The sequence below is a fragment of the Apium graveolens genome, chromosome 3 (genome assembly GCF_009905375.1).
Source record: "Apium graveolens cultivar Ventura chromosome 3, ASM990537v1, whole genome shotgun sequence".
NCBI classification, from domain to species: Eukaryota; Viridiplantae; Streptophyta; class Magnoliopsida; order Apiales; family Apiaceae; genus Apium; species Apium graveolens.
The window spans coordinates 70,376,039-70,394,521 of NC_133649.1; the positions used below are offsets into that span (position 1 = coordinate 70,376,039).

Below are 18,483 nucleotides of genomic sequence, written 5' to 3' on the forward strand. Positions count from 1 at the left end.
GCTCACATGCATCCTTTTGTATTCTGAAAATGATTTGATAACGTTTGATAGACGCATGATTGTTTGAAAAAGAAGATTACTACTTGTTCAAATTCACCTCAAGGCCAGTAGTCGCAAGGGTTCCTCAAAAATATTTTTGTAACATAATCTTCATATCAAGCAGATAAATACAATTATAAAAAAACAGGACTTACAACTCAAGGTTTGAAAGATAATATAGCACAATGTATAATGGAAATTAAAGAATACACCAATCAATCTTCGACAAGCAAAATTCAAAGCCGAGACAACACTATTGATTTGGTGTCCTCCTACGGAAGGTTAAGAGTATGCGTGTGTAATTAATTAAAAAAAATAATCCAAAGTCTTCCAACTATGGTCTTAGGAGGCCTTTGGTATCACCACATCCATAAATAGAAGAAGGCAATTTTCCCAGTTTATCAATTCCTTCTGCAAACACAACTCCCATTCCCAAGAAGAGATGAGACTCTATATGGCAATGGAAAGCCCAAGCACCTGGATTATCGGCTCGAAACCTCAAAGCTGTCCAGCCGTAAGGATGAACTGGCACTGTATTCTTCATTATTGGATTTACCAAATTGTAATTTTGTGGATCAGTAGACTTGTTAAACTTGCCTTTACCGTGTCCGAGCACCCAAAAATCATGACCATGCAGATGCCACGGATGCGTCTCGCTAGTATTCGGGTTCATAGAGTTGGCATTTTGAAGTATAACATCCACTGTTGTGTTAAACTGCAGTCTATAGATTGAGTTGCTAGTAGTAGCATTCACATTGGGTGCGACGCTAAAAATGTTATAGTTTGTAGTGTCATAACCATCCGGAGGTGGCGTTTGATCGAATGAGTTCTGTAGATTTTCCTTGAGTGAAATTAGGTAAGGCGTGTGAGCATGAGTGTATGAGACATTATTTACGGACCAACGTACATATCCATTAACTCTATTCTGAGTGTTGACTAAGATGATTACTCTGTCTGATGTCTTAGGAGGAGGCTGGATAAAATTAGGATGAGATTTTAGTGCTAAACTTTGATTTAGTCTTGGACCTACGTCGTCCCAGATGGGACCTTTAGGCGGATCTGTTGGAGGTAATTTTTTTGGGTGGTTCGGATAATAGTTGAAAATGGCTAAGCCATTAGGAGTGTTGCTATTTCTGCTAACTACTTTTGAAGTTGCCCAATAGTTTCTTGTAGGATCTTGATTCGTTGTGACCAAGACTGAGTAGGTCTCGCCAGAGTAAATATACAATCTTGTTACCACAAATGGCTCTACGAAGTGGCCATCAGCTTCAACAACAGTCATATTATGGCCCTGCACAGGACGATAAAATAAATTAAAGTGTGAGTTTGTATGACATACTCGAATGTTTGAGATATAATAATTGAAATTTACCTCTATCTCGAAACTTAAAGCTGATAGAGAAGTCAAGCTCCCAATCCTCAGCCTATATGTTTTTCCTGAAACTACTGTTAGTACATAGGGTGAACACTCAGAAGTAGTGGCATTACAAACACCATCGCCAACGCTTGGTAAACTGCAATTGAATCTTCCTTTCCCTTGTATCAGTAGCGACTGAAATCATCATATAAAACAATATAAATACATAGAAGAAGAAACAGGCTTCTATGAAAAACATACAAGGAATAAGATAGTTTAATTGTATGCTTCCATTTTTGATATAAATGCGTATGTACCTGAGGTTCCTTAACCCATACAAATGGTATGGAGGAAAGGCCAGTCGCTTGTTCATAAGAGCTTTTGTGGTACCAGTCAGTCAGAATAATGCTTCGATCATAATGGTATGAGAAGGGCTCGTCATTTCCATCTGGGAGAGCTACACGAAGTGATCCATATAGTCCAGCATCTCGTTGCATACCATAATGTGCATGATACAAGTATGTTCCAGCCTATGACCAAAAGAAAATTGAAACATCAGTTTCTTTGTCATTTAAGCCTCGTATAAAGTTGTGCTTCGTAGTCACTACTAGTATGAAGAGTAGTTATAAAATTTACCCTGTCCACAACAAACTGGTATGTGAAGGTGTCACCTGGCAAAATGGGACACTGAGTCACCCCTTCTGATCCATCAAACCAAGGTGTTCCTCTCTGCAATGACATAAAATTAGATTATTTGCACTGTAAATTTTAAAAAATAAAAATAAAGCAGAATCTAGGAACTATATAGCTGTAGTCCTTAAGTTAACCTGTCTGATACCATGCCAATGAATAGCAACATTTTCGGTTAACAAATTGTTGGTGAGCTCCACAATGACTGTATCGCCTTGCGTGGCCCTTATAGTTGGCCCCGGACTCCTTCCATTGATAGTAATCACAAGCTTTTTATAGCAATCCGGAGATTTATACTCATACTTAGCTTCCCATTTGTAACGACGAATTCTAGCTTCAGCAGCAGGAATACTTGTGCAACAAACAAACAAGCAGAAAGTTATAAGCTTTATCAACAAACTTCTGTACTTAAAAAACTCAGTCATTTCAATTAGCTTCAAGTAAGAGATATATGGCTTAATATAATTTCTTGGCACTAATGTTGAATATATATAGCAAAGTTGGACACTACACTCATATTTTACCTTATCAGCATGGATTAATTGTCAACCGGAGCACACACTGTAAGTTGCTTGGTTTTTTCGTGGAATATTGCTTGAGATTAAATTGTGTGAAATTTTAAACTTGGACTTTGTTCAGTCAATGTGGAAATATTTTGAATGGCCTGGCTGTTCCAACACGTGATTTCGAGATAAATAATACTTTAAGCTTGTGACAAACGGAAACTTAGTTTTAGCGGGATCAGTTGACATAGATCAAGTGTGAAATAAACAATTATCATTTGGAAGATCACTACGAGTTTCCTATTACCAAATCTTTGAAAGGTCAGCATTCATAAAATATTGTGACAAAACCTTATATTTTTCATTACAAAATCAATAAATCAGAAAAAGATGAATTATTTTGTCAAAGAATTTTTGGGCCTATCAAAATTGAAATTTGTGCTCGTAGAAATTATCGAGTAATCGAAGATAAAGAAAATACGGGAAATGTTGTGAACAATGCAGGATGAGTTTATTGATTCTTGGATACGAAGATGATAATACATCCATGTCACTTTGTGCTGCATTATTTATACTGTTCGGTTGATTTTCGGCCATGTCTGTATAACGAGGGCAATTCAGATAAGCGCTACTTTTTTTAAAAAAAAAAAATATTCGTCGAGAAGAAAACATTTCATCCATGAATATATGTGAACATCCATAGAATATGTGTCATGATTAACAAGACTATGTCTTAATACTTCTAACGATAAGTCAGCAACAGTAATCTTACTGTATGTTTATCTGTTGTAATTTGAAAGATGACAAGGATAAGTGCACTGTTATTTAAGGAAATAAAATAGTTCATATATTGTCAAAGGTGTAAATCGAATCTAAGTGATAACGTGACCTTTTAGCGTTTAAGTGCTAAAATGGGTGTTTAAATGATTTTAAAAGTGGGTTATTAATCGAATTATAAATAAATATATAAATATGTATATATTAAAAATATTGAATATCTTTTGAATAAAGATATAACATTCACATGTTATAATAAATTAATAAAATAATCATTTTACAAAGTCATAATTAACTTAAAATAAACAAGTAACATTCAAAAATATCAAATTACAACTCTTTTAAAAACAATATTTATCTTTTTCTAATTATTTCTAATTTCTTTATTTAATTGATCAAAAACCGCTTAAGCTGTTAAAATTCGCTTAAATTTCACTAAAGCTTAAATATCCGATTCTGCACTATCCAAGCATTTTTAACCCTGATTCCACTTAATGCGCTTTTTACAATACTAACCGTTACATATTCATGTAATCATTCAAGGAAAATGTAAGCTATTTTGATTCGGCCTCCATCACCTTTCTTATTATCATATCAGAACATACCTTGTTCTAACAAACAAAATCATTCCCGCAACACATTAAATACATTGGCCCAATTAATATACTATTTACAATTCTTCAAAATATTTTTACAAGTCAAAACAATGATCGGATCAAGAAACTCAGACAGTGTAACCACATTAATATTTTTGCATAGTAGTCTTAATAGTTTTGCATTCAATCACTCTATTGGACATGACACTGGTAAGACTACTATGCAAAAAATGTATAACTTTCATATTTTTCATAATAAATGAAAGATTCTCGGGAGAATAGTCCTTCTTTTCCTTATCAACCATCTTTTTCTCTTGATCAGGAACAACGGCTAGCTTCATGGGCCTGTGAGAACCGTCATGAATCCTGTTTAGATATTTAGGATATGTTGTTTTCAGACACATGATCATCTTCACTTTTCAGATTGGATATTCATGAAATTCAGGATGAGAACCTTGATAGGCTCATATCTGCTCATGTTGTGGTTGATATGGTTTGTGGCGGGCGGTGGTGGGGATGGATTTTGTTGAGTTTTTTTATCTGTCATTAATGATTATTTTGTGGATCTTAAATTGTTTGTGAATCAACAGCAAACTCTGATATCAATTGTTAGGCTTTTAATCAACTGTAGAGGGGTGAATGCAGTTTAAACAATCAAATCGAATTAAAATACTCAACAGAAAGAACAATTTTTATATTAATGGATAAAAAATGATTACAATACTCTCTCAAATGATGAACAAATATCCTTGAGAGCTGATAAGTTATGTGGATAATATAACAGTTCGAACCAACACATAAAATGTAAATATAACATGTGCTTATATATTACACATGTATACAATCAATCTAGAAGATATGTCACAATTGAATAAGGAATCTCAATACATATGCATCTATTAATTTCTACAATAAGTAAATTCTTACACCGACATATTTTTGCAAATATATATCCTCATGTGATATTTCCTGATTTCCAGCTTGACAAATACTGATGTGAATAAATATTGATGATAAATATTGACAACAAATATTGATGACGTCATCTTATCAAACCCTGATATCAAATATTGATCGACAAACTCTGATAGCTAAATACTGATATCACCAATTATATCTAATAATCGCCTTCTTATTAATGAAATTATTCACAATCCATTATATAAAATCAGCTTGTTTATCCTCGTAACAAATTTGTTCTGTTTTTTATGGTTTTGTTTTGATAAGTCATTTGGAACATGTAATTTGTTACTCTCTCTGTGTCCCGTTGAGATGTATATGTTCGGTTTGGACACGGAAATTAAGAAAAAATAAAATGTTATAAGAAAGAGTTAAAAAAATGGGTAAAATGGTAGGATCAAATAATATTTAATGTATAGAATATATGTAGTGGAAGAAAGTAGTGAATGTTAACAGTGTTATAAAAAGCGCAAATCGGACCCAAGCGATGAGGTCACCTTCTAGCGCTTAAGCGCTAAAGCGGATGCTTAAGCAGCTTTAAAAGCGGACGCTTAATCGGATTATAAATAAATAAATAAATAAATATTTATTTATATATTAAAAATAATGAATATTTTTTGAATAAAGAGATAACATTCACGTATTATAATACAATAAAATAATCATTCACAAAGTCAAAATCAACTTAAAAAATACAAGTAACATTTAAAAATATCAAATTCCACCTTTTTAAAAATAAGATTTATTTTTTTCTAATTATTTATAATCCCCCTTTTAATTGGTTAAAAACCGCTTAAACGGTCAAAATCCGCTTAATTCCACTTAAAGCAACTTAAGCTTTATTAAACGCTTAAATATCCGATTTTGCACTAATCCAAGCGTTTTTACCTCCGACTCCGCTTAATCCCCCCACTTAATGAACTTCTATTCTATATATCTATATAAAGGAGGATCACGCGTGAGTGACGTGGCAGACCTCAGCTTCCTTTTACCCGATTTCTTTGATTTTGTGCCTTTCTCAATTTTGGAAAATTTTCTTGCAAAATTAATCATCAGTTCTAGGCAATTAATTATCAGTTCTAGGCTTTCTGTCTTCTTCTCTATCAATCGATAATTAGTTTTAGGCTTTCTTTCTTCTATATTAAACAATTTCAAACTTTTAGTCTGCCACCAGATCAAGCCAGGGTTGTTAATATGTACTGCTTGCGTGATTTAACAAGGTATGTTTATGCTGAGTTTCGATTTTGTAGACTTGTGTGCATAAATTGAATGATACATACATGTTATATAATATATTAGAATTTGGTGTTTGCTTTGGCTCTCTCAATTCAGATGCAAAATAACTATCTCAAGGTCAAGATGGTTACTATATATCAGGGGCTATATAGGGTTCATTTAATGCTAACAGTTCAGGCAAGTATATTTAATCACGTCATTGCTTTATATATGTTGTATATTAAAACTGCCACCGGATATGTGATGTAAGTTCTCAGTGGTTTGAGGCATGTGGTGTCAGTACATTCGAATGTTAAATTTTAGTTTATAATTTGGGCTTCACAATTTGTCAAGGAGGTTTCTTTACTGTAATTACTTCCATCATATAATTTTAGCTTATAGAGTGGCAACCTCATTAACTACTAGCATACTACAAATAAAAAAACACAATGTGAGCCTGATTACGCAAATGTAGAACCTACTAATTACAACTGCACAAGAAGTTCAGGGCTAATAAATCGCCAAAAAAAGTGGTTAACATATTAACAGAAGAACAATGTATATGTTGCTCCTTTGCTCCTCTTTTGTATGCGATTCTCTACTATTATGGTCTTGCAATGTTAGGTTTAATATAATTTGTGCAGTGTATTTTGGCTGATTATATATCTTGATAATACAATTGCTCAAAGTGTGCATTTGGGTGACCTCGAAGATATATAATGATGGACATCTGTAGCACAACCTTCCTTTTTTCTAAAATGGCAATTGTCTGATATTCATTGGAACACATCAGAGGGCAGCGTGTTGTAATGTTCAGGTTTGCGTAATATATTACATATACTTACTGAATATTGATTCTCTACTATTATGGTCTTGCAATGTTAGGTTTAATATAATTTGTGCAGTGTATTTTGGCTGATTATATATCTTGATAATACAATTGCTCAAAGTGTGCATTTGAGTGACTTCGAAGATATGTAATGATGGACATTTGTAGCACAACCTTCCTTTTTTCTAAAATGGCAATTGTCTGATATTCATTGGAACACATCAGAGGGCAGTGTGTTGTAATGTTCAGGTTTGCGTAATATCTTACATATACTTACTAAATATTATCATGCAATGCTATTTATTCTAATATTTTTATTTTGACTATGAATTAGCTGTATAAAATATACTATATTATATATAATAAGCAGGTTCCTGTGGCTAAATCGGTTAGTTCATATTTCTTTATATTTTTTCATGTGTACATTTATAAAGTTCCCGGGATCTAGCTAGGCGTATGATAATCATATTCTGTTAGGAAGTACATAAAGCAATGAATATTTCTAGTTTGGTGAACTTGTAGTTCGAAGATCAACACGAATATGATGACATTCCCGGATAAATAAATATTTTTCAGTGTATTATGTCTCTCAAATGTAGGAGTATCTATATGAAGGAAAATTTCAGGAGGATGACATGGCAGAGCTAAGCTCCCCTCAAATCGATTTCTCTAATTTTCAACCTCTCTTATATTTTCTGCATTTTTTTTAGAAAATTATTTTAGGGCGTTTAATCTCTCAGATCCAATCGATGTCTGACGTTTGCCTTTCTATCTCCGCGATCCAACCAATTGTGATCTTTCCTCCTACCAAAATTGATAAATTGGTGAACCTAATCTATTTATGAATAGTCATTGCAGTCACAAAAGCTCTGCTGGAATGACAGGGGGCATTCACGGGAAAATATATGCTCAATCATGTGTGTTTTTTCTCAATTTCTGAATCATGTTCGATATTGTTAGATATATTTGATAATGTCATGGCTAATATGATTTATGTTTAGTTTTCAGATCTTACTTAAACATGATAAATCAGTACTTACTGGAAGTCAGGACTTAAGGATATCAGTACTTATATTATCAGGAGATAATCATCAGAAGATGGATATAAGAACTTAAGTACTAAATGTCGTTTAGATAAGGACAACAGCTGATTAAAGGAAAGAAGATCGAGATAAATATAAGTAGAGATATGCATGAAGAAGGAATTCTATGAAGAATAGAATACTTGGAAGAAAAGATATCTGATTGATATATTTTAGGAAGCAGAATTATATTCCATATCAATTAGCGATTATCTTGTAACTGTGTAGTATATAAACACAGACATAGGGTTTACACTAGAAGTGTTATCATATTCGAGAAGATTATTCATTGTAACCCTAGCAGCTCTCATGATATTTGTTCATCACTGAGAGGTAACAGTTCCATACTGTAACAGAGTTTATTGTTTTAATAAAGTTTGTTTTCTGTTACTTGAGTTATTAAAGTTCGATTTGATTGTACTATACACTATATTCACCCCCTCTACAGTGTGTGTGACCTAACAAGTGGTATCAGAGCCTATCTGTTAACGCACAAACAGTTTAAGATCCAAACACAATCATGTCTGAAACAGAAACTCCAACTAAGCCCACCAAAACTGAAGAACCTCCTAAGACACAAATTCAAAGCCGATATGAGACCATCAGAATTCCCATATTGAGACCATCTGAATATCCCATATAGAAGGTGAGGATGACCATGTTTCTGGAAGCAACAGATCCAGAATATCTTGATAGAATCAAGGAAGGGCCTCACAAACCAACCAAGCTCACGGTTGCAGTTGCAGGTGAAGCAGCAAAAACTGTACCAAATGAGAAGAGTGATTACACTGCTGAAGATATCACATCAATTGCTAAGGATACTAAGGTACTACACTTACTGCATAGTGCCATTGATAATGTAATGTCAAAAAGGGTAATAAACTGCAAGACTGCAAAGGAGATATGGGATACCCTGGAAACAAGGTGTCAGGGAACTGATACGATTAAGAAGAACAGGAAGACAATACTCACTCAAGAGTATGAACACTTTGACTCAAAGGATAATGAGACATTGACTGATTTATATGATAGATTTGTTAAACTCTTGAATAATCTGTCACTGGTTGATAAGGAGTATGATCTTGAAGATTCAAATCTTAAATTCCTGTTAGCTCTTCCTGAATGCTGGGATTTAAAGGCAACAACAATAAGAGACAACTACAATCTTGATGAAACAACTCTTGATGAAATTTATGGAATGCTCAAGACTCATGAACTTGAGATGGAACAAAGAAACAAGAGGAAAGGTGGAAAGTCAAGGATATTTGCTCTTAAGGCTGAAGAAGAATCCCCCAAGGCAGCTACCTCAAGGAAAGACAAGGGTAAAGCTCTCTTTACAAAGTCTGATACTGAGTCATCAAGTTCTGAAAGTGATGATGACTCAGAATCTGAAAGCTTGCCTGAGACGGATGCTGATGAGGAGATGATGAAGCTGTGTGCTCTTATGGTGAAATGGATCACAAAGATTGCATACAGGAAGTTCAGGAAGAGAAAGAAGTTTTCCAGAAAAGGCACAAGTTCTGATAAGAAGAATTTCAGAAAATCTGAGAGCAGAGGAGGAAAGTCTGATAGAGGAGATTATACAAATGTCAAATGCTACAACTGTGGTGAGAAAGGCCACATATCTCCTGATTGCAAGAAAGTGAAGAGTGACAAAGGCAAGGCTCTTGTCACGAAGAAGAAAAGCTGGACAGACACCTCAGATTTAGAAAGTGAGGAGAATTATGCCTTGATGGAAAATGCTGATAAAGCAAGTGCTGAAAGCAGTTCTGAAGCTGCTGAATTAAAGGTACCTCAAACTACTTATGCTTTTCATACTGATGATATTAATGAGTTGAGAAGATATCTTAAAACCATGTTTGTTAGTTATAGAGATCAAACTTTAACATGTGAAAGATTAACTTCTGAAAATCTTGCTTTTAAGAAAAGAAATGATTTCTTAGAAAAGGAGTTAGTTATGTTCCATCAAACTCAGAAAGATAGAGATGATGCTTTTTATGTTAGGGATGAAGTGCTAAAAATGAATGAATCTCTAAAAACTGAGTTAGAAAAGGAAAGAGAGGTTATCAGGACTTGGACTAACTCTGGCAGAACAACTCAGAATTTGTTAAGTAGTGAAAACTGGAAAGAGGGCTTAGGTTATGGAGAGGATAAGAATGATAAAGGAACTGAAGGTATTAAGCCTGTAGTTGTTAAACAAAAGCCAAAGTTAAAACCTGTCAAGTTTATAGCTGTAAAGTCTGATAATGAGAAATCAGAAGTTAAAAAGGTATTAACTTCTGATAAACTAAAACAGGAAAAGACAGCTGAAGTAAACATAGGCTTAATGACTAAGAAACAGCTTAAGCATAAGCTGAAAGATGTTAAGAATGCAAACAAGGTAAAATCACCTAGGAAAAATAGGAATGGAAAGGAAGGTGTGAATAAAAGCAATGATTATAAGCCTGTTCCTGAAGCTCCTAGGAAAACATGTCATAACTGTGGAAGTTCTAACCATCTGGCTTCTTTTTGTAGGAAGAATAAGAACATAAAATCCTTACCTTCAAAGTCAGGAGTTAAGAGTCAGTCTGTTAGATATAAGCCACAAAATCCTTGTTTTTATTGTGGTAGTTTATGACATTCCATTTATACTTGTAAGGAATATCATAGTTTGTACTATGATTATTATCAAATAAAACCTTCTTTAAAGAAAGTTTCCATTGTTCCTTCTAGTGTAAGTTCTGATTCAAAGTCTGATAGTGTAAATTCTGATAAGAAAAATGTTAACATAAACTCTGATGCTAAATCCGCTGCAAATGTTAACAAACTTAATAAGGCCAAAGGATCCAAGCAAGTCTGGGTCCTTAAAACTAATCATTAGTGGTCTTTGTGATTGCAGGGCAACAGGAAAAACATCCTAGTTCTGGACAGTGGATGTTCAGGACATATGACTGGAAATAAAGCCCTGCTATCAGACTTTGTGGAGAAAGCTGACCCAAGTATTTCTTATGGAGATGGCAACATTGGAATAACATTAGGATATGGCAATATCAATCTTGGGAATGCCATCATTAAAGAAGTAGCTCTAGTCTCAGGACTTAAACACAATCTGCTGAGTATAAGTCAAATCTGTGACAGAGGTTATCATGTGGATTTCTTTGAAGAACACTGTGAAATTGTAAGTAAATTTAAAGGCAAAGTTGTTCTGAAAGGATACAGACGTGGTAACATTTATGAAGCTAAGCTTTCAACAAGTACTGATGGTCCTGCAATATGTCTGATGAGTAGAGCATCAATTGAAGAAAGCTGGAATTGGCACAAGAAACTCTCTCATTTAAATTTCAACAATATAAATGAACTAGTCAAGAAAGATCTTGTGAGAGGACTGCCAAAGTCAGTATTTGTTCCTGATGGCCTTTGTGATTCTTGTCAGAAGGCTAAATAAAGAAAATCCTCATTCAAGAGCAAGACCGAATCATCAATTCTTGAGCCTTATCACCTACTACATGTTGATCTATTTGGTCCAGTAAATGTCATGTCTATTGCAAAGAAGAAATATGCGTTGGTCATAGTGGATGAGTTCACCAGATACACATGGGTGTATTTATTTCACACAAAAAGCGAAACTGCATCTATCTTGATTGATCATGTCAGACAATTGGATAAATTGGTCAAAGACTCAGTAAAGATAATAAGGAGTGATAATGGTACTGAGTTCAAGAATTTGATAATGGAAGAGTTCTGCAAAAACCATGGAATCAAGCAGGAATTTTATGCTCCTGGAACTCCACAGCAAAATGGAGTTGTTGAAAGGAAAAATAGAACTCTAATTGAAGCTGCACGTACAATGCTTGATGAAGCAAAGCTTCCAACCTATTTCTGGGCTGAAGCTGTGCAGACTGCTTGTTTTACTGAAAATGCAACACTCATTAACATGCAAGGAAAGACACCATATGAGATGGTGAAGAAAAAGAAACCAAATCTGAAGTATTTTCATGTATTTGGATGCAAGTGTTTTGTTCTTAAGACTCATCCTGAACAGCTATCTAAATTTGATTTAAAAGCTGATGAAGGAATCTTTGTTGGATATCCACTTTCCACAAAAGCCTTCAGAGTCTATAACTTGAGAACAAGAGTGGTCATGGAATCTATCAATGTCTCTTTTGATGATAAGAAGATTACTGGACTTGAAGATTTTATTGATCTTGATCAGCTGAGATTTGAAAATGAAGACTCAAACTCTGATACTGATAATCCTGACAATCTAAGTCCTGATACTGCAAACTATGATGTTATTGAAACTGTGGTGACTACGCCAAAGAAAGATGCACCTATCAGGGGGAGCATACTCAAGATCTTACCACATCTCAAGAAGCATCAGAACATATATGTGGCTCTTCAAGTTCTGATTCGTCAAGTTCTGATAAGCCAAGTTCTGATAGTTCTGAAAATCTAAATTCTGAAGAATCCAACTCAGAGAGCATAGTTTCAGGGGGAGCATCAGAAATGAAAATGAAGACAGCATGGATCATGGGGGAGCATCCAGTTCTAGAGAAAACCTTCCATCTGCAAGGAAGTGGACTAAATCACATACACCTGATTTGATAATTGGAAATCCTGATACAGGTGTCAGAACTAGAACAGGTACTTCAAATGAATGTCTTTACAATTCTTTTCTTTCTCAGACTGAGCCAAAGAAAGTGGAAGAAGCTCTTCAAGATGCTGATTAGGTGCAAGCAATGCAGGAAGAGTTAAATGAATTTGAAAGAAACAAAGTCTGGACCCTAGTACCAAGACCAAAGAATAGATCTGTTGTTGGTACAAAATGGGTATTCAGAAACAAAACTGATAGTGATGGCATAATTACAAGGAATAAGGCAAGGCTGGTTGCAAAAGGATATTCTCAACATGAGGGAATTGATTATGATGAAACATTTGCACCAGTTGCTAGATTAGAAGCCATAAGGATATTTTTGGCTTATGCCGCTCACAAAAAGTTTACTGTCTTTCAAATGGATGTGAAAAGTGCTTTTCTCAATGGAGAATTGGAGGAAGAAGTATATGTTGAACAACCTCCAGGCTTTGTAGATTCCAAATATCCAGATTATGTCTACAGGCTTGATAAAGCACTTTATGGACTTAAGCAAGCTCCTAGAGCATGGTATGAGACTTTAGCTCAGTTTTTTCTGGAAAGTGGATTTAACAGAGGAACTATAGACAAAACACTGTTCTACCTCAACCATGGAAAGGACTTACTTCTGGTCCAGATATATGTTGATGATATCATTTTTGGCTCTATAAATGACAGAATTTGCAAGAAGTTTGCCAAACTGATGCAGTCAAGGTATCAGATGAGTATGATGGGGGAACTTAGCTATTTTCTGGGCCTTCAAGTCAAGCAGAATGAAGAAGGCACTTTTATTTGTCAAACTTTGTACACTAGAAACTTGCTGAAGAAATTTGGAATTCAAGATTGTTCAAGTGCATCCACTCTCATGGCCACTGCAACAAAACTGGACAAGGATACTGGTAAATCAGTAGATATTACTGATTACAGAGGTATGATTGGCTCTCTACTCTATCTAACTGCTAGTAGATTTGATATCATGTATGCTACCTGTCTTTGTGCAAGATTTCAAGCAGATCCAAGAGAACCTCACTTAACAGCTGTGAAAAGAATATTCAAGTATCTTAAAGGAACAGCTGATTTGGGATTGTGGTATCCCAGAGAATCAGATTTTAAACTAATAGGTTACTCAGATGCAGATTTTGCAGGTTGCAAAATTGACAGGAAAAACACAAGTGGAAGCTGCCAATTTCTTGGAGGCAGATTGGTTTCTTGGTTTAGCAAGAAACAAAAGTCAATTTCCACATCAACTGCAGAAGCAGAGTACATTGCTGCAGGAAGCTGTTGTGCACAGATTCTTTGGATGAAGAATCAGTTACTGGATTATGGGTTAACATATTTCAAAATCCCTATTTACTGTGATAATCAAAGTGCTATTGCTTGGACAGGTAATCCAGTTCCACACTCAGTGACAAAGCACATCAGCATTAGGTACCACTTCATAAGGGAACATGTGGATGAAGGTACAGTGGGATTGCACTTTGTTCCAACAGATCAACAACTAGCAGATATCTTCATAAAACCACTGTGTGAAGCTACTTTTACAAGATTGGTAAATGAACTTGGAATGGTTTCAGGTTCTTTCTATAAATCTACTTAGTTTTGTTCTGATGCATCAGATTTTATGATCAGTATTTACAGAAATTACTCTCCTTGTGTATTCCGTGCTTAAATGAAAATTGCTTAAGTACTGACTGTTGTCTGATGTGACTCTCTAAACTCTGATAATGATATGTCTGTTTGTGTAACTATTCAATCCTATGAGGATACATGTGCTAGATGCTGACCTAGTAATCTTCAATATACTAAAGATCCCATGTTAGAAGTAATTATTTCTGTGGAAATCTATTAACACAAGAAAATTATGATATTGAGCTTAGTTGAGTTTACTTTGTCTATCTTATTACTAAGTCACAAACTATAATAATGCTTCTCATCTATTAAGTTCTGATGCTAGTAAATCTGTTGAATGTACTAAGTGCTGATAAACCTCACTTATCAAAAGAAAAAGAATCAAGGATTATAATCAGGTACTCCTTTGAGATCTAGAGTAAAAATGTGAAAGGGACGACCCAAGTGCATTGCTGGTATTAAGTAAATATGTATTAGAAAAGCAAAATATTTTCTTGGTGACTTTTCACACTCTATGATTACTGGAGAAATACTTTGATAATAGTATAAATTCTGATAAGCAGTCGTGACTCACTTACACTGAGAAGCCACTGTAAAATGAAATTTAAAAAGATGCACAAAATTAGCACAAAAATAGTTGAGGTGGACTCAAGCATGCACTCATTCAAAAGTGGGCCTCAGAATAATGACAGTTTTTTAGTAAAGTTTTAGTTATGCCTTATTTCTAAGATGTACTGAAGTGAATCAGACTTTACTCTTTGTCTGATATTTAGCTTAATGCACACACTAAACACTCCATATAAATGATGAAAATTACTGTGGTGATCTATGTTATTTTAGATGAACAGTTTATGTATCAAATTGCATATATTCTGAGGACAAGTTCTGATTGAACGTTCTGATGATTAAGTTCAGTAGAATCTATATCAGAATTTGTGTGAGCAATTACAAAGATAGGCATTCATTTTTCGAGTTAAGAAATTATGTTCTGATGACTGTTAAGTTCTGATATAAGTCTAAGTTCTGATATTAAACTCTGATCCTTTACTTGACTTATTTGTGGATAAAATCTAAAAACAGTCTCATTTTAAATCAGAATATGTTTGGGTAGAATATTAACAGTCAATATCATTAGGGATAGTGGTACACGTAATGCACAGTAATTTTTACTGGTTTCTTGTGCACATTAAACCCTGTTTTACCTTTCCAATGACTGTTTTTCTTTTTCCAAGTCTAGGGAGACGAGGTAGAATGTCAGCATTAAAATTCCTTGCGTCTCCTAGCATTCTCTTGCCTATATAAACAACCACTTCACATCAGCCTATACATCAACTCTTTTCTCACAATCATGGTCAACTACAATATGTTTTTGAACTATGAAACTTTCAACATGGAGCTGAGCTGTGAAGCATGGCAGCAGGAATGGCACGTCACTGCCATTCCTGATGAGATATGGGACTCAGTTCCCCAGAAGGTACTCACCCACCTCCTGTTCTTCTATATGGACTACCATCGCCATCTGGAGCGATTGGAGGAGGAAAGGCTGGAAGCTCTCCGCCAGCAAGAGCGAATCATCAGACTCGCTATTCTGTTTGTCGAGAGTAGGAAGAAGAAATAACTTATTTTCTTCTTCCTGTTTTTCTTCATCGTCAGCCTTGCCCTGCTTCTTGAGCTAGGACAAAGGCTGTTGATGTTAGATTTAGAAGCTTAGGACAATCTTGTAAAGCTCTGATGTAATTTAAATTTCATGAATGTATGCTCTTAATATATTAATGGAATTTCTACTTTTTGCAAGTTTTTGTCTCTGAGTTGTTTGTAATTTAAATGCACTGATAAATATTCATATTCTGATGACCATTTCATTTTTGACTTCAATTAAGTTCTGATCTTCAAATATCGGTACTTGTTTACTTAATTTATTTTGGTCATTCTCACTTGATTTTTTTCAGAATATTGGTGTTGCAGTGAAAAATAATTGAATAAGTGGGAACAGTTTAACTTTTGAATTAAAACTGATTTACCTTGATTAATGGAATTACTGGGTAAGTGGAACGGTTTTTCCTTTAAAAACTGCAAGCGGGTAAGTAATGATTACTGTTTTCCCGTGCCCATTAACTATTCATTATTACTGCATGTCTGACAGGTGTCCAACGGTTATATTTTTTTGAAGTATAAGTAAGACAGAGAGAAGATTTTCCAATATTTTATTTACTTTTACACTTAATCTCTCTTTCTTTGCTTTTACTCTCTTTCATCTCCTGACGTTGGTTTTTCATACAGATATTTTATCAAACACCAAACAGGCATTCTTCAATCTCAATTATTCTCATGGCACCTAAGGATTTGATCATTGATGGAGCTAAATTTGTTCCAAATAACTATGCTGTAATTCTTGATCATGCTGAAGCTCCATCTGAGTTGCATTTTGTGCAAGATCTTCTTGCACACAGTGAAATTGGGTATGCATTGACCCAGCCTTCAGTCTTTTCAAGCCAACAAGTTCTGACATTTTGGCGGACTGGACACTTTGATAATGGTGGTACACATGGTACTCCCAGTATTGTTTTCGAAGTGGATGATTCTACACATGTGGTAACTCCTGTTACAATTCGAAATGCCCTACATTTACCAGAAGGATGTACTTTTTCAACCCCGGAGGAATCAGCTCTTCAAGAGTTAATGGCCAGTTTGGGGTATGAGCAGAGTTTGGCTAAGCTTGGGTAGTTGAAACGGGCTCATATCAGAAAGGAATGGAGCTTCTTCGACTGCATCACTAAAGCTTTTGGGAATAAGTGTTCCAACTTTGATGCCATCCCTATAACGAGTCAGCACATCGGGTATGCTATCATTAACCAAACTTATTTTGATTTCGCAACTGCTGTGATAGGTTTTATTGGGGATAGGATGATAGAGGATAGGAATGTAGTTTACTTTGCTAGATTTTGTCAGCTTATATATAGTTTCTGTTGTGCTGATGAACTCCAACCTGCCAGTACCTTAACTCCACCTTTCAAAATTGCAAAATGAGCCTTTAATGACCTGGTAAATGCCGATGTTAAGAAAAAGGTGGTTAGACCTTTACAGATTCCTCAGTCTGTAAAACAGATCTTGGTAAATGCTGATCCTGAAACCTATAGATCTGTTTATTCTGATGTCCAACCTACCACCACATCCCAAACACCACGACAACCATCAGAACATACCACTCATACTACTCAACCATCCCTCAGAACATATCTCAAATCATATCTCTCCACTTCACAGACAGTTCAACCCTCATCCTCAGCACCTACTGTGAACCCTTCATCTTCCAAGCCTACGAGGACAAAGACTGTTCCTCAAACACCTCAAAAGAGAAGGAGGATTGTTTTGAGAGATGAGTCTGATAGTGAGGAACAGGTTTCTACATCAGACCCTGTTGTAAAAGAAGCTGAGAAGGTTCTTTCTCAGAAGGATTCTGGAATTGGGGGATCTAAGCTTCTCAAAAGGCTTAGAAGAATGACTTCTATTGAACCTCCCAAGGAATCCCCATCTTCAAAGAGATACAAGAAACAGAGAGCTAAAAGGCCAGTTTCAGATGATGAGGAAGCAACAGCTAAGGAAGGAGATCAAGAATCTCTGATCTCACAAGAAAAGGAATCTGCTCAAGCCCCTGCTTCCCCATTAACTCCAACTAAGGAAGCTGCTACTGAAATGGCTAACACACCATCTGTGTCTCCTAAGACTGTATCTCCTGTTGAACCAGGCACAAGTGCTGAAATTGATATTCAGAACCTGGTTGTGCCTGAAATACTTTACTTAGAAGCTCCAACAGCAACTAATCCATCAACAACACATGTTATTGATGCTGCTCAAACTCCAGAATTATCTACTACACCTTCTCTGCATCTAGATGATGATGATCAGAATAAAGGTGAGCATCAGGATATGGCTGTTGATCAGAACTTGGATCCAGATCAACACTTAGAGGATGATGCTAAAGCCTCAATTGCTTCTCATACTGTTGTTTTATCAGAAGATGTTGATTCTGAAAGTTCTGATGCTGCAAATGCTGGAGATACTGGTGATGCTGCTCCAAATGCAGATGCTGATGAAGCAGGTCCTTCTGGACATGCACCTCAACAAACTGTTCTTAAATCTGAACTAGTTAAGAAGTTTGTCATCAGAGAAGCACCAGTGCCTTGGAATGAAACTCCT

The 18,483-nt window shown here is 35.2% G+C and overlaps 1 protein-coding gene across 1 annotated transcript; it reads right to left on the minus strand.

The window, feature by feature from the left end:
- Positions 1–124: 124 nt before the first annotated feature.
- On the minus strand, positions 125–2,551 carry LOC141712402 (L-ascorbate oxidase-like). Its single transcript, XM_074515329.1, has 5 exons — positions 2,224–2,551; positions 2,033–2,125; positions 1,714–1,926; positions 1,412–1,591; positions 125–1,330 (listed from the first exon to the last, which is right to left on the minus strand). The coding sequence occupies exons 1-5, from the start codon at positions 2,509–2,511 to the stop codon at positions 374–376; spliced, it is 1,731 nt and encodes a 576-aa protein (XP_074371430.1). The 5' UTR covers positions 2,512–2,551; the 3' UTR covers positions 125–373.
- Positions 2,552–18,483: the final 15,932 nt, after the last annotated feature.

What these genes read in the sequence shown, in the direction of transcription:
- LOC141712402 (XM_074515329.1), bottom strand. Translation starts at nt 2,511, where the DNA reads ATGACTGAGTTTTTTAAGTACAGAAGTTTGTTGATAAAGCTTATAACT. An exon ending in TATGGGTTAAGGAACCTCAG is followed by an intron (nt 1,592 to 1,713) that starts GTACATACGCAT and finishes TGATGATTTCAG; the next exon opens with TCGCTACTGATACAAGGGAA. An exon ending in CTTTAAGTTTCGAGATAGAG is followed by an intron (nt 1,331 to 1,411) that starts GTAAATTTCAAT and finishes CGTCCTGTGCAG; the next exon opens with GGCCATAATATGACTGTTGT.